Source organism: Trachemys scripta, chromosome 11 (genome assembly GCF_013100865.1).
Source record: "Trachemys scripta elegans isolate TJP31775 chromosome 11, CAS_Tse_1.0, whole genome shotgun sequence".
NCBI classification, from domain to species: Eukaryota; Metazoa; Chordata; order Testudines; family Emydidae; genus Trachemys; species Trachemys scripta.
Window position 1 is genome coordinate 74,891,413 of NC_048308.1, and position 19,522 is coordinate 74,910,934.

Genomic DNA, 19,522 nt, shown 5'->3' on the forward strand with positions numbered 1-19,522 from the left:
TGCAATCTTGTTTACTTACAAGGAATGGACAAAATTGGGTTTCCCTGAACATGGAAGGAACCAACAACAGGTTTCTTGCTCACAAGACCCAAACCATTCTTCTGCGAGCACCCAAAACCTCTCTGCAGGCTTTTTCCAGGGATGTGCTGCCAGCTGCTTGGAAGACTGTGGCCTTGTCTACACTGCCACTTACAGCAATGAAACTTTCCTCACTCAAGGGTGTGAGAAAACACCCCCTGAGCAATGCAGGCTTCAGCGCTGCAAAGGGGCAGTGTAGATAGTGCTACAGCGCTGGGAGCTGCGTTCCCATTGCTGGGAGCTACTCCCCTCGTGGGGGTGGGTTTTTACAGCGCTGGGAGAGCTCTCTCCCAGTGCTGGAGCCACAACTGTCTGTCTTGCTTCTCCGTCACCCTCTGGAGCCCTTTGCCAACAGATTTGGCTCATACACACCTTTGTTGTAGGTGGGGGTGTCTAGCTGTATCTTACAGCTAGGTTTAATCTGACGCTCAGTGGAGAACTAGCATGTGACCATGTTATGAAAGACTCTATTGTAATACATACACACAAGAAGGCGGAATGACGGTTTCACAGTCAACCGTAGCATTGGCATTTCCTGACTTTGCAACCTGAACATTCTTTTAACGGTGTTGTTTTGCATGTAATTTCCCAGGTTTTAAAAAATAATAAATGGGGAAAAAAATAGAAAGGTTTTCATCGGCACCAGCAACCAGAGCACTGTGAGCACAGGAGAGACAGTGTCCCTGCCCTCAGTTCAAGTGCCTGGCACCACAGGAGGTGCAATTGTAGGTTACCTCCTACTCAGCACCTTCATTCTCAGGCTGGACCATGCTCAGTTGCTCTGTGTGGATGGTGCATGTGCAGTCCAGTCTCTCATAGGAGGGCGGATGTTGTGTATTTTACAGTAAATGTGAGAACTGCCTACCTAAATAAGTGCCATGATTTCCAGGGTACTGAGCAAATACAGAGGTTCTCAAACTGGGAGGATGCACCCCTCCAGGGGGGCACAGAATGTATTCAAGATGGGGCATAAGAAACTTTAGGAGAGCCATACCAGCCTTACTTCGGCGCTGCTGCTGGCAGTGTCACTGCTTTCAGATCCAGGTGCCCAGCCAGCAACTGCCACTCCTTGCTCTGCCTTCAGCATTGGATGGTGGCATATGTACTTGTGTGGTGGGAGCGGTTTGAAGGGAGGGGCATAAACGACTAAAGACACAAAGAAGGGGGAGCATGATTAAATAAGTTTGAGAACCACTTGTATATGTTAAATGTGAGACCTGCCTACCTAAATAAGTGCCCTGATTTTCAGGATACCGAGCAACTACTGATTCAACTAACTGAAATGGTAGGTACAAGTGCTCAGTACCATCGAAAGCCAGACCACTTATTTAGGTACCTAAATAAGAATGTTGGTAACTAAGTTCAGACACCAGCTTTGAATCATAGAATCATAGAATATCAGGGTTGGAAGGGACCTCAGGAGGTCATCTAGTCCAACCCCCTGCTCAAATCAGGACCAATCCCCAATTAAATCATCCCAGCCAGGGCTTTGTCAAGCCTGCCCTTAAAAACCTCTAAGGAAGGAGATTCTCCCACCTCCCTAGGGAACCCATTCCAGAAACATGGTTTCAAAGAATTCTTTGTAAATTATTGTTCCTCAAACCCTAGAACCACAAGTTTGTGTTGAAAGTCTCTGTCCCTCCCATCTCTGGAAGCAGGAATTGTTCTAAACTTCAGACTTGGCAGCAATAAATTAAAAAAAACTCTCCTTAACTGATTTTTTTTTCACACACTGTGTCACTGCAGGTCAGAACAGATTGAGATTCATGAGGAGTTAACATCAACCTCTGTGTAAGGTGGCAATAAAGAGAAACTTCCCCGAGTTTTCATCTCTAAGCACTAGCACATAGTGCTCAGGTGTCTAAATCTGGCACTAATGCTACAATTCATGCAGTCAAAAATCCATTAACCTCAGTGGAAATATATAGGTGAGTGGTAGACAACACTGATCTGATCGACTTAACGTAATCTCTGTACACACACGCACATCATACATCATTTGAATGTCTATTAGGTCTACTTTAAGATGAGTTATGATACGGAGCTGTGAAATGTCACTGTTACCATAGAAATGGAGATAAACTATGACACCATCAACACTTTAAAATGACCACTTTGAAATATTTGCGTTTTTTCTGTTAGTATAATGACTCTATGTATTAGTTCAAGACATAAGATTGGATTTCTTTGTGACCTTAAAGGCCCAACAACTAAAAGGTAAAACCAAATTGAATAATACATTTGCATGGGTATCACTGAAATGTAATAGCACTGGTGACATTTCTGTTCACCATCAACATCATCTTATTCATTACGGGCTCTGTGGAGAGTGCTTGGGTTACCCCAGTCTTCACTGCCTTGACATGTACACAGTTGCACGCAGGAAAGAGTTTTCTGACAACAATCCCACTGCTGCCCTTTGAGTCCATGATGACAGTTTTCTCTGTTCCCATGTCACTCTGAGTTCCATTGACAGAACCAGGAATCTGACATATGCTTATGAATATGACATAACTGGAATATGCTCTATGCCAAAGGCCCCATGTAAGGTATCACTGGAAAAGTTGTAATCTACTGAATATGGTTTTCCTATTTGTATGTATACATCATTCCTATATCTGAAGTTAGAAATATGAAGTGTAAATCTGAGTTAATAATTTAGTTATGCTAAGTGAGGACCATTAACGGTACTTCAAGAACTTGATGACTGTTAAACAAGAAACAATGGGCTGTGAATGGTTTTGTTTCCCTGTAAGCCTTCCTACGGACCTGTGGGTCAGCCCATGAAGTATGGAGACTGGGGTCTTACAGAGACATGTGACCTTGTCACCTTGTTACTGGAATCCTTCTTAAATTTGGTACTTTTACACAAGGGAGTGGGGGAATCAAACAAAGCTTCCCTGCCTTAGAGAAAATCTATATAAGGCAGGGGAAGTAAACAAGGAGGAGATACTCTTGCTTACCACCCAAGACGTCTGCTGGAACTAACAGAGATTGAACAGGGGGAAGGATTGTGCCCAGACTAGAACTGTGTCTAGTCTGTGAAAGAAGCTTATTGGAACATCTTTGAGGGTGATATATTATATGCAACAAGTTTCTTAGTGTATTAAGTTTAGCCTTGCGTGTTTGTTTTATTTTGGTTAGTAACTTACTTTGTTCTGTCTGTTATCTCTAATGACCACTTAAATCCTACCTTTTATACTTAATAAAGTCACTTTTGTTTATTAATAAACCCAGTGTAAGTAATTGTTACCTGGGGGGGGAGGGGAGGGCAAATAGCCTGTTTATATCTCTCTTTACTTTGAGAAAGAGAGCGAACAATATGAACTTATACTGTATAAAACTTTATACAGTGTAAGACGGATTTATCTCGGGTTTGGGTCCCATTGGGGCTGAGCAGTTGGGTGCTGAGAAAAGTCCCTTTTAATTGAGCCTTTCCAGAGCTGAGCTGATCTCAGTATCTGTATTCTGCAGAGGGGTGTGGCCCAGTCTCTGTGTCTGTGCTGGAGGAGGCCTGGAGGGTCTGGCTCAGCAGACAGAGTTAAAGGGTTCCCAGGCTGGCAGAAGGGTTAGACTCATTGGTACTTCAGCACATTCAGTGAGTCCCAAGGGGGCCCTGATGAGGGAACCCATCACCGTGAGATTTTCACACAGATAAATGTTTCCCTAAAACTCTACAGCTTCAAATTGCTTTAGTAATAAGTATTTAGCATTATTACCTTATCTGGAGCATTCAGTCAATTAACTACACAGAAATTTTGTTTTTAAAAACTGTTTATAGAGCCCTGCCCCACACATGCAGCCCAAGTACACAGGGAGCAAACACACACAAATACAGAAAACGTTACACTCAGGTGTGCCCTCTTTCCAACACTCAAGGAAGTCATTCTAAAGGTCACACCCCACCCGCTGGATCTACGTGTCCTGCCTCAGTCACCACAACTGTTTTGTAACCCACCAAGCAGTTTCACATTCCAGACTTGCAAGGATGTTCTGCACAGAAGCAGCAAGGCCAAGGCCTGGGGAATCCCATGATTTCACAGGCAGCAAACTCACCCTGGCAGTGCCACCGACATCCAGAATCTGAGCTCTTGGCCTGGCCCACACACTGTGCTCCTGTGACTTAGGGTAGCTCCCCTGGCTACCTTAAATTACACTGGAGGGTGTTTTCTCGCCTTCTTCCCCTAAAACAGCCTGTAATCTCAAGGGTACAAAAGTGGTGTGACCAGGGTCCCAAAGGGGCCACACTGAGATTGCTTAATCAGTGCAAACTCCAAAAAATGGGGCAGACAATCCCAAAACTGGAGGTTATTTCTAATAATTAGATTCACCATTCTAGCAACAAAATGGCTTCTACATTACATTGCTGGTTACCCAGAATCCAGAAACACAGTTCCCCTAAAACAATCCAGCCTTGGGCTCCTACCAGGCAGCCAAGTCATATATGATGAGGATTACTGAAAATCTTATTCATCATGTAAAAAGTTCTACCAACCCAAAGGATCACACACATTATCCACTGGGTCAATGAATATTTCAGATCTTTCCCAAATACACGCTTACAGCCAATTCTTATTAAGTAAACTACAATTTATGAAAAGATAAAAGAGAGAGTATAGATTAAAAGATCATTATACATACAGATATGAATAGAGTTCTTAGACCTGCCTCCCCTGAGCTTCCTGTGCTCAGATTTGTGAGAGCCCAGGCCGGGGACCTCCCCCTCTATGAGCGCTCTCTGTGAGCATGTCCTGTGCTCAGCTACCTCCGGTGCCTGCCCCATTCTCTGCTGCCACCACACCGGGAGCCCTGGGAAAAGCCAGACTGGGAGGAGAGTTCATGGTGCGTTATTTTGAGTTACGTTGTGAATAAAGCAAAGTCCCAGGCCGGAGCGAGTCCGACCCCGCGCGGCCCCTGCCGCCTCTATTCGGAGCAGGGTGAGTCCGACCGCGGCCCCCGCACAGCCTGTGCCAGCTCCGTTCGGAGCGGGGCGCGTCCGACCCCGTGCAGCCCGTGCAGGCTACATTTGGAGCGAGGAGTCCGACCCTGCACAGCCGGTGCCGGCCCTGTTCGGAGCGGGGTGGGAATGCCGGTTGTTTACAGTGTCACGTTAGCAGGAGTTTCTAGCCCCCTGTCCAGTGACAGAAGGAGATTGTCCATCACTGCCCCTGAAGCAGTTGCAGTTCCATGGCCTGGCCTCAGTTCCAAGGGAGCCGTGTCTAGAGTGCGAGCTTCCGGGCCCTTTGCTAGCTCCGCTCTCAGCTCCTCAGGGACAGGAGGTCGGACAGTGCGTGACCCTGGGTTAGAACTGAAGCCTCCAGGTGGGTTTGCTCAGCGTTGCTCAGACTATTGCAGGTTGGGAAGATTCCTTCTCAGCCTGAGGCCTTGGCTGTGTAGGTGAGGGGTGGCTCGCCCCACTCCTGTCTCCTGTTGGCAGAAGATAGAACATGGCAGCCTGCCCCAGCGACCCTGTGAATTCGGTGACAGACATGCTGAATCCCGTGGCATCGCGACCCCACCGAGCTGTGAGGAATGGAGATGTGGTATCGTTCAGGCTGTCACTGTATCAATGACACTCCGTTCATTTTTAAGGTTATCTCTGCAACCACAAGGGCTAGAAACAGGGCGTGATGCTGTGCTGGGCCTCTGGGACGTGCCGCACAGAACTCGCAGCTCTGGGGGACAGATGGCAAAGGTCACTTGACACCACTTCTGCACCCCTAGAATTCCAGGCTGCCCTGGGGCGGAGGGAAGCAGAACGTCCCCCGTGTAATTTAAGGGAGCCGGGGAGCAACCCTAAGTCACAGGAGCCCAGTGTGGGCCAGCTGTGGGAGACTGGACTGTGCCAGTTGCCCCTAGAGCTAACAGTATGGACCCAAACCCTCTGCCTGCAGCACATTCCCTCCCAGCTCCACTAGCATCCAGCTGCACTCCCAGCTCATCTCTTATGGGGGGCTTCCAAGGGGCCTGCGGCTGTGTTGCACAGCGTCTTCCCCAGCCAGATACAGATTTTAACGGCCCTTGGACAGTGCCACAGTGGGCCAGGCCAGGCCAAGAGTTCAGTTTCTGGCTGCCGGTGGCACTGCCAGGGTGCCGTTCTGCAGAACGTCCCTGCGAGTTTGGAATGTGAAACTATTTGATGGGTTACCAAAAAATTGTGGTGGCAGAGGCAGGGCCCAGAGATCCTGCAGGTGGGGAGTGACCTTTGGAATGGCTTCCCTGAGTGTCGGAAAGAGGACACACCTGTGTGTAACTTTCTCTGTTTGTATTTGGGTCTGTTTATTCTCTGTGCACTTGCGCTCTATAGGGGGGCATCCATGGATAGAAAAAGTTTCTAAAAACAAAATGTCTGTGTTGTTAATTAATTGACTGCTCCAGGTATGGTAATAATGCTAAATACTTATGAGTGAAGCATTTTGGAGCTGTGAAGTCTTACAGGAAATATTTATTTTCATGAACTTTTCCTCACCTCTTTATAATTTTTCGCAAACCACTCAGACCGGTTCTCTGGGCTGTGATAGGATTACCATATTTAAAAAATAAAAAAAGAGGACACTCCACGGGGCCCTGGCCCCGCCCCTTTCCCACCCCGGCCCCGCCACAACTCCGCCCATTCCCCACCCCTTCCCCAAAGTCCCCGCCCTAACTCCCCCTCCTCCCTCCCAGCCACGCGAAAAGGGCTGCCCAAGCGCTACCGGCTTCATTCCCCCCCGTTCCCCAAGTCCCTGCTCCCGGTCTGCCTCTTCCCATCCCTACCCCGCCCCATCCCACCCCCTACCCCGAGTCCCTGCCCCTGCCCTGCCTCTTCCCGCCCCTGCTCTGCCCCCACCCCGTCCCCATTCCACCCCCTTCCCCATGTTCCCACCCCCAACCCACCTGTCCCCCGAACGCACCGCATCCCCTCTCTTCCCCCTCCCTCCCGGAGAATCCTGAGTGCCGGGAAACAGCTGTTTGGAAGTGGCGGGAAGTGCTGGGAGGGAGGGGGAGGAATTGGTCACTGGGGCTGCTGGTGGGAGAGACGTGCTGGGGGAGAGAGGAGCTTGGCTGCCGGAAGGTGTGGAGCATCTGCTAATTTTTCCTCCTTCCACACAGTCAGCGCCTATTGTAGAATGTTTTCTTGTTACCTTTATGTCTCTAGCTGGTTTGATCTCGTTTTGTGCCTTGTCCTTTCTAATTTTGTCCCTACATGCTTGTGTTATTGGTTTATATTCCTCCTTTGGAATTTGACCTAGATTGACCTCTTCTCAACTCAGTCTGCAGCAGGAGGCAGTTGGCATTGCTGTTAGGGCAGCATTTTCATGGGAATAAGGAAGTGAAATTTAAGCTGCTACTCCTGGTTCACGTGGGTGTGAGCAGGAAAATCCGACCAAGTGAACTGGATGGAGCTGCCTTGACAAGTCCCAGCCGCTGATCTGTGCAGAGCAGGGTGGGGAGGACACACCCTGACCGGGCCGGGCTGTTGTGGCTGGGGCAGGGGTTCTCTCCCCAGGCCCCAAGGGAGACTGGCACCTTTGGGCGGAGCTGACACTGGGTTGCTCACTCCAGGGCACGCAGAGAGGCGCTGAGCTCAGGGGAGAGCCAGGGGGTCTGGCAGCTCCCAGGGACAGCCAGAGCCTGCGGAGACACCGAGCCCAGAGACGGAGGGTAAGGACTGACTGGCGCCCCCCCGCCAGCTCTTCATTCAGGCTCTGAGCCGGGACAGAGCCCCAGGAGACAGATTCAGGGTCCCACGTGTCTCTGACTCTACTCAGGATACAGAGCAATTTGTCTCTGTGCAGCTGGGCCAGGGCTGATGGGGGATCCCACTGCTGCCTGCACGCCCCGGAGGCCCAGGGTAGGACAGCAGCTGGGCCGGGCCCCTCAGTAACTGGGGGCACGTGGCTCAGGCTCAGGGCTTGTTTGGGGCCATGAGGGTTTTTATCCCCTGGGTGAGGGGTTTGTGTAGATGGGGTCCCAGGGGCGAGGTTCCCTCTGGGGAAGGAGCCCCCCAAACCTTCTCGTGCCTGAGACATCTGCACAGAGGGACTGGAAACCTCCCCTCCCCCATTGCATCACCCATGAAGCTGGGCAGATCTGGGATCTGGGAACCTCCCTCCTCACTAACTGATTCTGCTGCACCTTCCAGTCCCTCCCCCGTCTCCCTCCTGCCCCCTCCCCTCCCCTCGGGCTGGGAGACTCGGGCCCTGGCCCGGCCCGGGGCGGTCTCTCAAGGGCTGGCTCGGCTCCTGCAGGCGCTGGGGCAGCAGAGCCTGGGACTCGCAGCCTCCCCCCAGGAGCAGAGCTGGGGCGGGGAGGGCCGTTGGTGCAGAGTCACTTCCCTGCCCGGCCCCAGCCCTTCCCCCGGGGCCCCTCACCTGGCGTCTGCGCTCAGGAGCTGATGTGGGCAGAGTTGGGGCTGCCCCAGGGGCTGGTTCCAGCCACGGGAGAAAGTCCCCCCCCTTGGAGGGAGTTACTTTTAATGACCAAGTCTGAGTTTCAGTGAAAGCTCGGGGCGGGGTGAAGGTGGCTGCTGGGGACTGAGGGGGGAGGCAGCAGCCGCCCCAAGAGGGGGACCCTGCACCTCGAAAGCCGGGATCTGATCAGTCCCATGGTCCCCTCCCCCATCCCAGCTCCCGCCACAATAGGAACAAGGAGCAGGAGGGGGAGCAAATTGCCCAGACTGACACTCCCAACCAGAGCCCCCCACCACCAGACCCATCACTTTGGTTGTCCTTTTCTGAACCTTTTCCAAAATCCAATATCTCTATTTTGAGAAGGGGCAACTGCATGTGTATGCAATATTCAAGATGTGGGCATACCCTGGATTTATATAGGGGCAATATGATATTTTTTATCCTATTATCTATCCCTTTCTTAATTATTCCCAATATTCTGTTTGCTTTTTTGACTACTGTTGCATATTGAGTGGATGTTTTCAGAGAACTATCCACGGTGACACCAAGATCTTTTTCTTGAGTGGTAACAGCTAATTTAGATCCCATCATTTTATATGTGTAGTTAGGATTAAGTTTTCCAATGTGCATTACTTTGCATTTATCAACATTAAATTTCATCTGCCATTTTGTTGCCCAGTCACCCAGTTTTGTGAGATCCTTTTGTAGCTCTTCGCAGTCTGCCTGGGTCTTAACTTATCTTTAGTAATTTCGTGTCATCTGCAAATTTTGCCACCTCACTGATTACCCCCTTTTCCAGATCATTTATGAATATGTTGAACTGGACTGGGTCCAGAACAGTCCCCTGGGGGACACCACTATTAACCTTTTGCCATTCTGAAAACTGACCATTTATACCTACCCTTTGTTTCCTATCTTTTAACCAGTTACCAATCCATCAGAGGACCGTCCCTCTTATCCCGTGGCAACTTACTTTGCTTAAGAGCCTTTGGTGAGGGACCTGGTCAAAGGCTTTCTGAAAATCTAAGTACACTAATAATAATAATAATATATGGAGATATACCTATCTCATAGAACTGGAAGGGACCCTAAAAGGTCATCGAGTCCAGCCCCCTGCCTTCACTAGCAGGACCAAGTACCAATTTTTCCCCAGACGCCTAAGTGGCCCCCGCAAGGATTGAACTCACAATGCTGGGTTTAGCAGTCCAATGCTCAAACCACTGAGTGATCCCTCCCTCCCGAAAATGTCAGGGCTGGAAGGGACCTCAGGAGGTCATCTAGTCCAACCCCCTGCTCAAAGGAGGTCCAATCCCCAGATAAATTTTTGCCCTAGATCCCTAAATGGCCTCCTCAAAAATTAAACTCACAACCCTGGGTTTAGCAGGCCAATGCTCAAACCACTGAGCTATCCATCCCCCCACTAGATCTACTGGATCCCCTTTGTCCACATGCTTGTTGACCCCCCTCAAAGAATTCTAGTAGATTGGTGAAGCATGATTCTCCTTTACTAAAACTATGTCGACTCTTCCCCAACAAATTAAGTTCATCTATATGTTTGACAATATTGTTCTTTATTATAGTTTCAACCAGTTTGCCCAGTACTGAAGTCAAGTTTACAGGCCTGTATTTGCCGGGATCACCTCTGGAGCCCTTTTTAAAAATTGGTGTGAAATTAGCTATCCTCCAATCATCTGGTACAGAAGATGATTTAATTGATAGGTTACAGACTATAGTTAGTCGTTCTGCAATTTCACATTTGAGTTCCTTCAGAACTCTTGGGTGAATCCCATCTAGTCCTGGTGACTTATTGTTGTTTAATTTATCAATTTGTTCAAAAACCTCCTCTAATGACACCTCAATCTGGGACAGTTCCTCAGATCGGTCACCTAAAACGAATGGCTCCGGTTTGGGAATCTCCCTCACATCCTCAGCCGTGAAGACTGATGCAAAAAATTCATTTAGTTTCTCCGCAATGGACTTACCATCCTTGAGTGCTCCTTTAGCATCTCAGTCGTCCAGCGTCCCCACTGGTTGTTTAGCAGGCTTCCTGCTTCTGATGTACTTAAAAAAAATTGCTATTACTTTTTGAGTCTTTGGCTAACTGTTCTTCATATTGTTTTTTGGCCTTCTTAATTATATTTTTACATTTCATTTGTCAGTGTTTGTGATCCTTTCTATTTTCCTCACAAGGATTTCACTTTTACTTTTTAAAGGATGTCTTTTTCCCTCTCACTGCTTCTTTTACTTTGTTGTTTAGCCACAGTGGCTCTTTTTTGGTTCTCTTACTATGTTTTTTAATTTGGGGTACACATTCAAGTTGAGCCTCTATTATGGTGTCTTTAAAAAGTTTCATGCAGCTTGCAGGGATTTCACTTTTGCGCTGTACCCTTTAATTTCTGTTTCACTAACCTCCTCATTTTTGTGTAGTTCCCCTTTCTGAAATTAAATGCCACAGTGTTGGGCTGCTGTGGTGTTTTCCTGCCACAGGGATGTAAAATTTAATTATATTATGGTCACTATTACCAAGGGGTCCAGCTCTATTCACCTCTTGGACCTGATCCTGTGCTCCACTTAAGACCAAATGAAGAATTGCCTCTCCTCTTGTGGGTTCCAGGACCAGCTGCTCCAAGAAGCAGTCATTTAAGGGGTCAAGAAACTTTATCTCTGCATCCCGTCCTGAGGTGACATGTACCCAGTCAATATGGGATCATTGAAATCCCCCATTATTATTGAGTTTTTTTTTATTTTAGTAGCTTCTCTAATGTCCCTGAGCATTTCACAGTCACTATCACCATCCTGGTCAGGTGGTCGTTAATAGATCCCTACTGCTATATTCTTATGATTAGAGCATGGAATTATTATCCATAGCGATTCTATGGTACAATTTGATTCATTTACGATTTTTACTTCATTTGTTTCTATGCTTTCTTTCATATATAATGCCACTCCCCCACCAGCACGACCTGTTCTGTCCTTCCAATATATTTTGTACCCTGGTATTACTGTATCCCATTGAAGATCCTCATTCCACCAAGTTTCTGTGATGCCTATTATATCAATATTCTCATTTAATACGAGGCACTCTAGTTCACCCATTTTACTATTTAGACTTTTAGCATTGGTATATAAGCACTTTAAAAACTTGTCTCCTTTTGGCTGTCTGCCATTACACAATGTAATTGAATGGGACTTTTTTTCCCATTTTAACTGTTTCTGATCAGATCCTGCCTGTTTTTTATCATTTTCCATTCTCCCGTTCTCACTAGGACATAGAGAATCTCCATTAATATATCCTCCCCCAAGGGATGTCTCTGTCCGAACCACATGCTCCTCCGCACCTGTCGGCTTTCCCCCAGCCCTTAGTTTAAAAACTGCTCTACAGTCTTTTTAATGTTAAGTGCCAGCAATCTGGTTCCATTTTGGTTTAGGTGGAGCCCATCCTTCCTGTATAGGCTCCTCCTTTCCTAAAAGTTCCCCCAGTTCCTAATAAATCTAAACCCCTCCTCCCCACACCATCATCTCATCCACGCATTGAGATCCTGCAGCTTTGCCTGTCTAACTGGTCCTGTGCGTGGAACTGGGAGCATCTCAGAGAATGCTACCATGGAAGTCCTGGACTTCAAACCAGCAGCCTAAATTTGGCCTCCAGGACATCTCTCCCATCCTTCCCTATCTCATTGGTACTTACATGTACCACGACCACCAGCTCCTTCCCAGCACTACACATAAGTCTATCTAGAAGTCTCGAGAGATCCGCAACCTTTGCACCAGGCAGACAGGTCACCATGCGGTTCTCCCGGTCATCGCAAATCCAGCTATCTGTTTCTAATGATCGAATCGCCCATTACTAATACCCGTCTCTTCCTAATAGCTGGAGTTCCCTCCCCCGGAGAGGTATCCTCAGTGTGAGAGGAAACCACAACATTATCTGGAGGGAGGGTCCCAAGTATGGGATCATTTCCCTCTGCTCCAGTTGGATGTTCTCCTTCCCTGGGACTTTCATCCTCCTCAACAGCACAGAGGCTGTCAGACCAGGGATGGGACCGTTCTACTGTGTCCTGGAGAGTCTCATCTGTGTACCTCTCTGTCTTCCTCAGCTCCGCCAGCTCTGCCACCCTGGTCTCCAAACCTGTACACGGTCTCTGAGGTCCAGGGGCTCCTTGCACCGGATGCACACATACGCCACCTGCCCATAGGGCAGATAATCATACATGCTGCATTGGGTGCAATAAACTGGATAGTCCCCACTCTGTTGCTGGACTTCTGCCTGCATTCTCTTTTTACTCCTGCAGCTGGGTCCTGTGTTGTTGTTTTGTTTCTATCAAGGGGGTGTTTGGGGCTTTTAAGTTTAAAGGATGTTGCGTTCTAGCCCCTACTCACACTCCACCTGTAAACTTCCTCGCAAAACTCCCGTTAGCCGCTCCTGTTCGCTAGCTCCTCTGGTTGCTTAGAAGCGGGCTTTTTAAAGCCCTGGTCTCCCTGAGTAGCCCCGCTCCCTGGCTAAGGGTTGATGGGTTCTAAAAGGCGTAGGGATCACAGCCTCAGTAAGATCAGTGATATACCCCTCCCAATCGCTCCCGTCCTGCTACATCCCTTTACCATGACTCCCTTCACTCTCCCTGTCCTGCCGGGTAGTTCCTTCAATTTATTTGTATTCTCTTGCAGTCCACCTCTCCTCTGCCCCCGACTGGGAGGAGCGGCCCTTCCCCGACACGGAGCAAAAGACAGAGAAATAAAACCCAGAGTCCAACTGTAATGGCCTCAGCAAGTCCATCACAGAAAATGCAAGAAGACGCCACGTGCTCCATCTGCCTGGAGTATCTGACGGAGCCGGTGACCATAGACTGTGGGCACAACTTCTGCCGAGCCTGCATCACCCAGTACAGTGAGCACGGGGAGCCTGTATCGGGCACCACGTTCCCCTGTCCTGAGTGCCGGATGCCATTTGAGAAAACGAAATTCCGGTCCAACAGGAAGCTGGCCAATATTGTAGACAACATCAAACAACTGAGGTTAAAGCCAGGGAAAGGACAGAAGGAGAATCTGTGTGAGCAACACCAGGAAAAACTCAAACTCTTCTGTGAGGAGGATGGAGAAGCCATCTGTGTGGTTTGCAGGGAGTCCCGGGACCACCGAGATCACACTACGCTCCCCGTGGAGGAGGCTGCCCACGACTACAAGGTGGGGAATTACTACTGCTCGGGGTTCATTAAGCTCCTTTAGGGACCTGTTGTGCTCCTCCACAGAGATGGCTGCTGGGATCAGTGGTGGAGTGCACCAAACCCCTAGGGTGCCAGTAGTGTGCCCGGTGAACCATGACTCCGAGGCAAGCACGGTAGGTGCTTCAGCAGCCAGTCCCTGTAGCTGCTAGTCCTGGTGCGCTCCAGCCACCCCCCAGACACGAGGGGAAGGGTGTTTGCCAGGCATGGCAGGAATTACTCCAGGTACAGAGGCTTACAGAGCTACAGTTCTAGGTGAGCAATAGCTGTTCCCGTTTGGGTCCCTGGGGCCATCTAACTCTTCAGCCCTAGTGCCTGCGGTTCCCCCTCACTAGTCAAGCAAACAGGAACTGGTGGGATTCACTTAGTGTCTCTCATTGGGGCCCTTCTGCACTGGCTCCTGCCCCGCTACTGCTGCTGCCCCAAAAGCCCCATACGGACGTGCCCCCCACTGTTCTGACGGGATCTCCCACCCTAGTCCACACGCAGCTCCGTGAACCTGGGGCTTCCTCTGTGCATCTGGCTTCTCTGTAGCTTTGGCTCACCATCCAGCTGTGGCTTCCCAAACAGAGCCCAGCCACCTCCTGGTTCCAGGGCCCCCTGCTTACCCGGAAGGGGAGAGGCGTGTGAAGAGGGGAGGGGGCTGATGGGACTTGAATCCCCCTGCTTTGCAGGTTAGTCACACAGCTCTCAACCAGCCATGGTCCAAAGGGACTTGGATAGCAATAGACAAACAAAATAGGGGCACAGTTATCTGAAGAGGCACTTAAAATCCGGGGGGGGTTCATGCCCCTTCCCAGGATCTTGGAGGCTGCAGGGTTCACTCTGCCCCTCCTGGGCTCAGGGAAACTGAGGCTTCAGTCATCACAGCCAAGGATCAGGAGGCTGCTAATGGGGTTCACTCCCCACTCCCAGATTCAGGGGGGCTGCGGTGTTCACTCCCGTCCTGGGTTCACAATGGCTGTTGGTTGCACACAATGCTCCTGCAGGTGAAACTCCAGGCAGCCCTGGGCCCTCTGCTGATGGAGCTGGAGGAGGTCCTGGCACTGACATCCGAAGAGGAGAAGAAATCCATAGAGTGGCAGGTGGGTGTCTGGGTTTATCTTTCCCTGCGCCCTTCCCCCCGAAGCGTTCCCAGGGATGTGGGGCCGTAACGCTGCAGGCTGAGGTTATATCCTGCTCTGGCTGTTTTCCCCAGGCTGGTGCCATGGTACCAGGGGTGGGAAATGTCTCTGGTGGGGATCCCAGTGCAGCAACCCTGGGAGGACAAGTCTTGGCCCATGGGCAGCAGCACAAACCCACCCCAGGGCTCCCCATACACCCAATCCCCACTCACTTCGCAGCACCCCCCCACCGTCCTGTACACCCCCCCCCACACACACACCGTCCTGTACACACAGACCCACTGACTCCTCATGCAGCCAGACCTGCCCCCAGAGCAGCCAGCTCAGGGACTGTGGGGGTTCAAACCCTTCTCAAGGGTAGGCAGGGAACATGCCAAGTTTGCAGAGAAATCCCCTCTGATTGGCTGTCTTTCCCTGCCTGATAGCAAAGGGCAGACAATCAGAGCTATGAAGATTTTTGATCAACAATCTGTTCGCTCAGCCTGTGTAGCAGGGAGATTTCCGGCTTCCTGGCTGTGCAAAGAAATGGCTGTCCTTGCCCAGTTCCCTCATGTCACACTGCCACCATGTGCTGCCCCTCAGCCTTGTACCCCTACCCCATGTGCTGGCATCTCTTCCCCCACCCATGTACCATCACTTCTTTGTGTTGGCCAGTATCCCACTCATGTACCACTATCTGCATGTGCTAACCCCTGTCCTCCCCCGATCCATCCCCCCACCTAGCCCGTGGGTCCCAGATCCTCCTTCTGGGGGACACTGGGTCGGGGAGAGGCCATATGCTTCCACCCCTGCTTCACTGTTCAAGGGGTCACCAAGGTTGGCCACTGCCTGTCCCCAAGCCAGCAAGGTCACCACCATCGACAGGAGCAGATCACAGCCCTCCCATCCTGCCACTCAGACCCCCTGCCCACAGTGCAGGAGAGGGGTTGGGGTGGGCGTATTGCGGCAGAGGTTGGGAGTGTGACCCCGTTACATTTTGCCAGATGGACATTTTTCAGATCCTTTACCATGATCCATTACTCTAAAGTCTCCTCTGGGTTCGTGATCTGTACACCCCATGACCAGCTCTCTGATCTGTGAGGCAGACTCAGCCCAGCGTTGGCGGGGGGGCTTTGTTCCCGCTCCATTGTTTACTAAAGGGCAAAGTGGAGAATCGGAGACAGTCGATCACACGTGAATTTAAGAAACTGCACCAGGTTCTGAGTGAGGAAGAGCAGCTGCTCCTGTGGAGACTGGCGGCGGAGGAGAGGGAGACACTGCAGAGACTACAGGACAATATAACAAAGCTCTCGGAGCAGAGCACCACTCTGATCAGTCTCATCACAGAGCTACAGGAGAAGTGTCTGCAACCGGCCGCTGAGCTGCTGCAGGTGAGACTGTTAACAGCCTCCCCATCATCCATCCTGCGGCACCAAACCCTCTGGGCAGTGACCAGATCCCAGGAATTGTGACCAATCCTATTTCCAGGGCCTGCTCTGACAGTTTCCCAACATAAACAGAAGCCCAGGTCCTGTCAGAGCCGACATGAGCCACGTTCAGGGCCGGCTCTAGGATTTTTGCCGCCCAAAGCAAAAACAATTTTGGCCGTTCCCCCCCCCCCCCCCCCCCCCNTTTGCCGCCCCAAGCAAAAACAAGTTTGGCCACACACCCCCCCAGTATTTTTCTTACCCCATCCCTGGCCCCGCCTCAACTCCGCCCCTTCCCCAAATCCCCAGCCCTGCCTCCTCCCCCCAGGCTCTCAAGCCTAGGAGGGAGGGAGGGAGGGAGGGGGAAGGGGGAGAAGCAGTGCCCGCGCCGCGGCCACTCAGAGTCTCCCCCTCCCTCCCAGGCTCTCAAGCGGCAGCAGCAGCGGAGGTGAGCTAGGGCGGCCGGGGCACTTTTTTAGGGGCAGTAGGGGCAGCATTCTGGCGCCGGCCATGCCACCCCTAAAAATGTGCCGCCCCAAGCACCAGCTTGTTTTGCTGGTGCCTAGAGCCGGCCCTGGCCATGCTTTGGATCGCGGCTCCGATGCACAGACAGATTTTGTATGCACACAAGGCTCTATTGATCTAGGACGGGCTGAGCACCCACGCTCCAGCTGAAGCAATGGGCGCTGAGCTGCTCAGAGTGAGGCAGGGGGCTGGAACAATGTGTATAGTGGGGACACTGAGAGCCACTGAACCAAACTGTAAACCCTGTGTATAATGGAAACCACTTCCAGCCCAGGAGTACAGCAGTACCCCCAGCACCCCTGGCTCCAGCCCCTCTAGAGTGAGGATCCGGGCACTGTCTCCTTAGATCTGCAACAGGAAACCAGGAGGGGGGAGGCTGGGGACAGTTGGGTGGCAGCTTTGCAGGGAAGGGGAGGGACAGACAGAGGGGCGTTAGGGACAGGGCCGGCTCCAGGATTTTTGCCGTTCCAAGCGGCGCAAAAAAAAAAGAAAAAAGAAGCCGTGATCACGATCTGCGGCAGCAATTTGGCGGGAGGTCCTTCGCTCCGAGCAGGAGTGAGGGACCGTCCGCCGAATTGCCGCCGAATAGCTGGACGTGCTGCCCCTGTCCAGAGCGGCCGCCCCAAGCATCTGCTTGGTAAGCTGGTGCCTGGAGCCGGCCCTGGTTAGGGATGCTGCTGCTTTCCTTGTCCCAACAAAGCTCCCTGTTCAGTGTTCGCAGAACGTCACATCCCCCCCAGTCTGTGCCATGGTCACATGACACTCAGCTCCTCTGAGAGTCAGAACCAGGGCGACAGGCACCTGAAATCGGTGCTCACTGCCTAGTGTCCTGCACAGAAGCGGCTGCCCTGACGTGCTAAATGTGGTGGATTCAATGTGGTAGAGAATGGAAAGTCACTCGGTTTTGCATGTTTTGCATGTAGTGTTAACCCAGCTCCCTGTCTCTCTGTCTCCTTTCAGGATGTGAAAAGCACATTGATCAGGTCTGTTCCCATTTCCTTTTCTCCTTCTGTTCCCATGAGTGATGTGGGTACAGAGCAGATGAGTGATGAGGGGACGTTTTCTTCACAGGAGTGAGCATGTGAAGCTCCAGCCACCACAAGCCGTTTCTCCTGCCCTGAGGAACGGGTATAAAATCTGCCTTGACATGAGGGGAATGCTGGAGAGATTCACCGGTGAGTGAAGCTCCTGGGATGGATTTGCTCTACGTGTGGGTGGAGAACAGAATTGACTTGTATTGTGGATGGGGACAAATGGTGAGGGCCACATTCTGACTGGGAGCCTGGCATGGCGACAGCCCTGAAGACAAGGCGTCCGAGTCAGTGGTGCCGGAACAGCGGGGACCAGGGGGTCATCATGGCTCTCCCACTTTTTGAAAGTGGATGGGCGTGGCTTGTCCACTTTTCACCAGGGCAAACCCCTTCCCCTCCTCTTCCCCTTGAGGCCTCTATGGGAAGAGGTGGGGTGGGGCCTTTTTTGGGAAGGCTCTACCACCCCTCCGAGATCTCTGAGCAGAAGGTCTGCCTGTGCCACTCTGTCCTGCTGCTCAGCCGTGAGATGACTCCTGGTGGCTGCTTATGTACTCGGAGTGCAGCGTATTTAGACATTCAGGTTGGGATTTCCAAGAGGTCTTGGCCCTAGCCAGACTGTGCCCCATGATTATCCATGCCCTGGGACTTGTCTGTATTTGAGTGTTGCCCCACTTTACCCTGGTACAGTTGTGCATACGGGGACTAGGCTGAACTGGTGTAAGGCACCTGTATATCAGTATACCTGTGTTCACACTGGGGTTCTACTTTTCAGCTACATCAGTCAAACTCCATCCCCCAACTGCCATGGTGACACTGGTACAAAATCTGCCTCTGGAAAGACATGAAACCCCCCGTATGTGCCCTGGGGATGGAGGCAGGAGAACATGGAGCACTTCTGAAAATCTCACCCCAAGAGCCTGATCCTCTGCTGAGGGAAAGAGATTGAAACACAAACTCCTTCTCTCATGCTGGACCTGGCCCTTCACCCCCCCCCCACCCCTTCACAAGTGCCGCCCAAAGAGGTGGCAGGGACACCAACTCTCCCCCAAGAATCCCTCACTTTTACCGGGCTCAGCCCCTCATGCCCCCGAGGGGAGCTGCTCCCCACCCCCAGCAGGGAGATGAGCACCACTTCCTCGTAGCAGATGAAGGGGCTGGGCTGGGTTTGTCTCTCCTGCCTGACTGAAGTGATTGTAGTTGGTGCCAGCTCCAGGGCCAGGATCTCAGGGCTCCAGAGAGCCAGAACCCCCTGCTGCAGGGGAAGCAGCGTCCTCTCTGTGACTGGCGGGAGCTAGCGCATCCCTGCTGCCTTTCCCCTCGCCGTCCCGCATCCCAGCACAGGCTCTGCCCACCGGGCCCAGGGCATGGCTGGGTTCTGGGCAGGAGTGGTGGCAGGCCCCTAAAAATGGGGCAGCCACCGGTGTCCAAACACTGGCCCTGCACCCCGTGCCACCGTTCTCCCTTTGGCCTCCACCCCGCCCCTTCCCCCCGAGTCCCCGCCCTCACACTGCCCCTTCTCCCCACAGCCCATCCCTCACACCGCTCCTTCCTCCCGAGTCTCCACCCACACACCGCCTGTTCCCCCCAAGGCCCCGCCCGCACACCGCCCCTTCTCCCGAAGGCCCCGCCCTCACACCACCCCTTCTCCCCACAGCCCGTCCCTCACACAGCCCCTTCCCCCTGAGTCCCCGCCCACACACCGCCCCTTCCCCCCCAAGGCCCTGCCCTCACACCGCCCCTTCTCCC

The 19,522-nt window shown here is 51.6% G+C and overlaps 1 protein-coding gene across 1 annotated transcript in view; it reads left to right on the forward strand.

The window, feature by feature from the left end:
* Positions 1 to 5,174: 5,174 nt before the first annotated feature.
* Positions 5,175 to 19,522, forward strand: part of LOC117884637 (E3 ubiquitin-protein ligase TRIM39-like) — a 19,665-nt gene continuing 5,317 nt past the window's right edge. The window contains exons 1-6 of the mRNA XM_034785139.1: positions 5,175 to 5,399; positions 13,137 to 13,652; positions 14,680 to 14,775; positions 15,954 to 16,184; positions 17,706 to 17,728; positions 17,817 to 17,920. Coding sequence (XP_034641030.1) covers positions 13,227 to 13,652; positions 14,680 to 14,775; positions 15,954 to 16,184; positions 17,706 to 17,728; positions 17,817 to 17,920 — 880 coding nt within the window. The 5' untranslated portion in view covers positions 5,175 to 5,399; positions 13,137 to 13,226. The remainder of the gene's footprint in view (positions 5,400 to 13,136; positions 13,653 to 14,679; positions 14,776 to 15,953; positions 16,185 to 17,705; positions 17,729 to 17,816; positions 17,921 to 19,522) is intronic.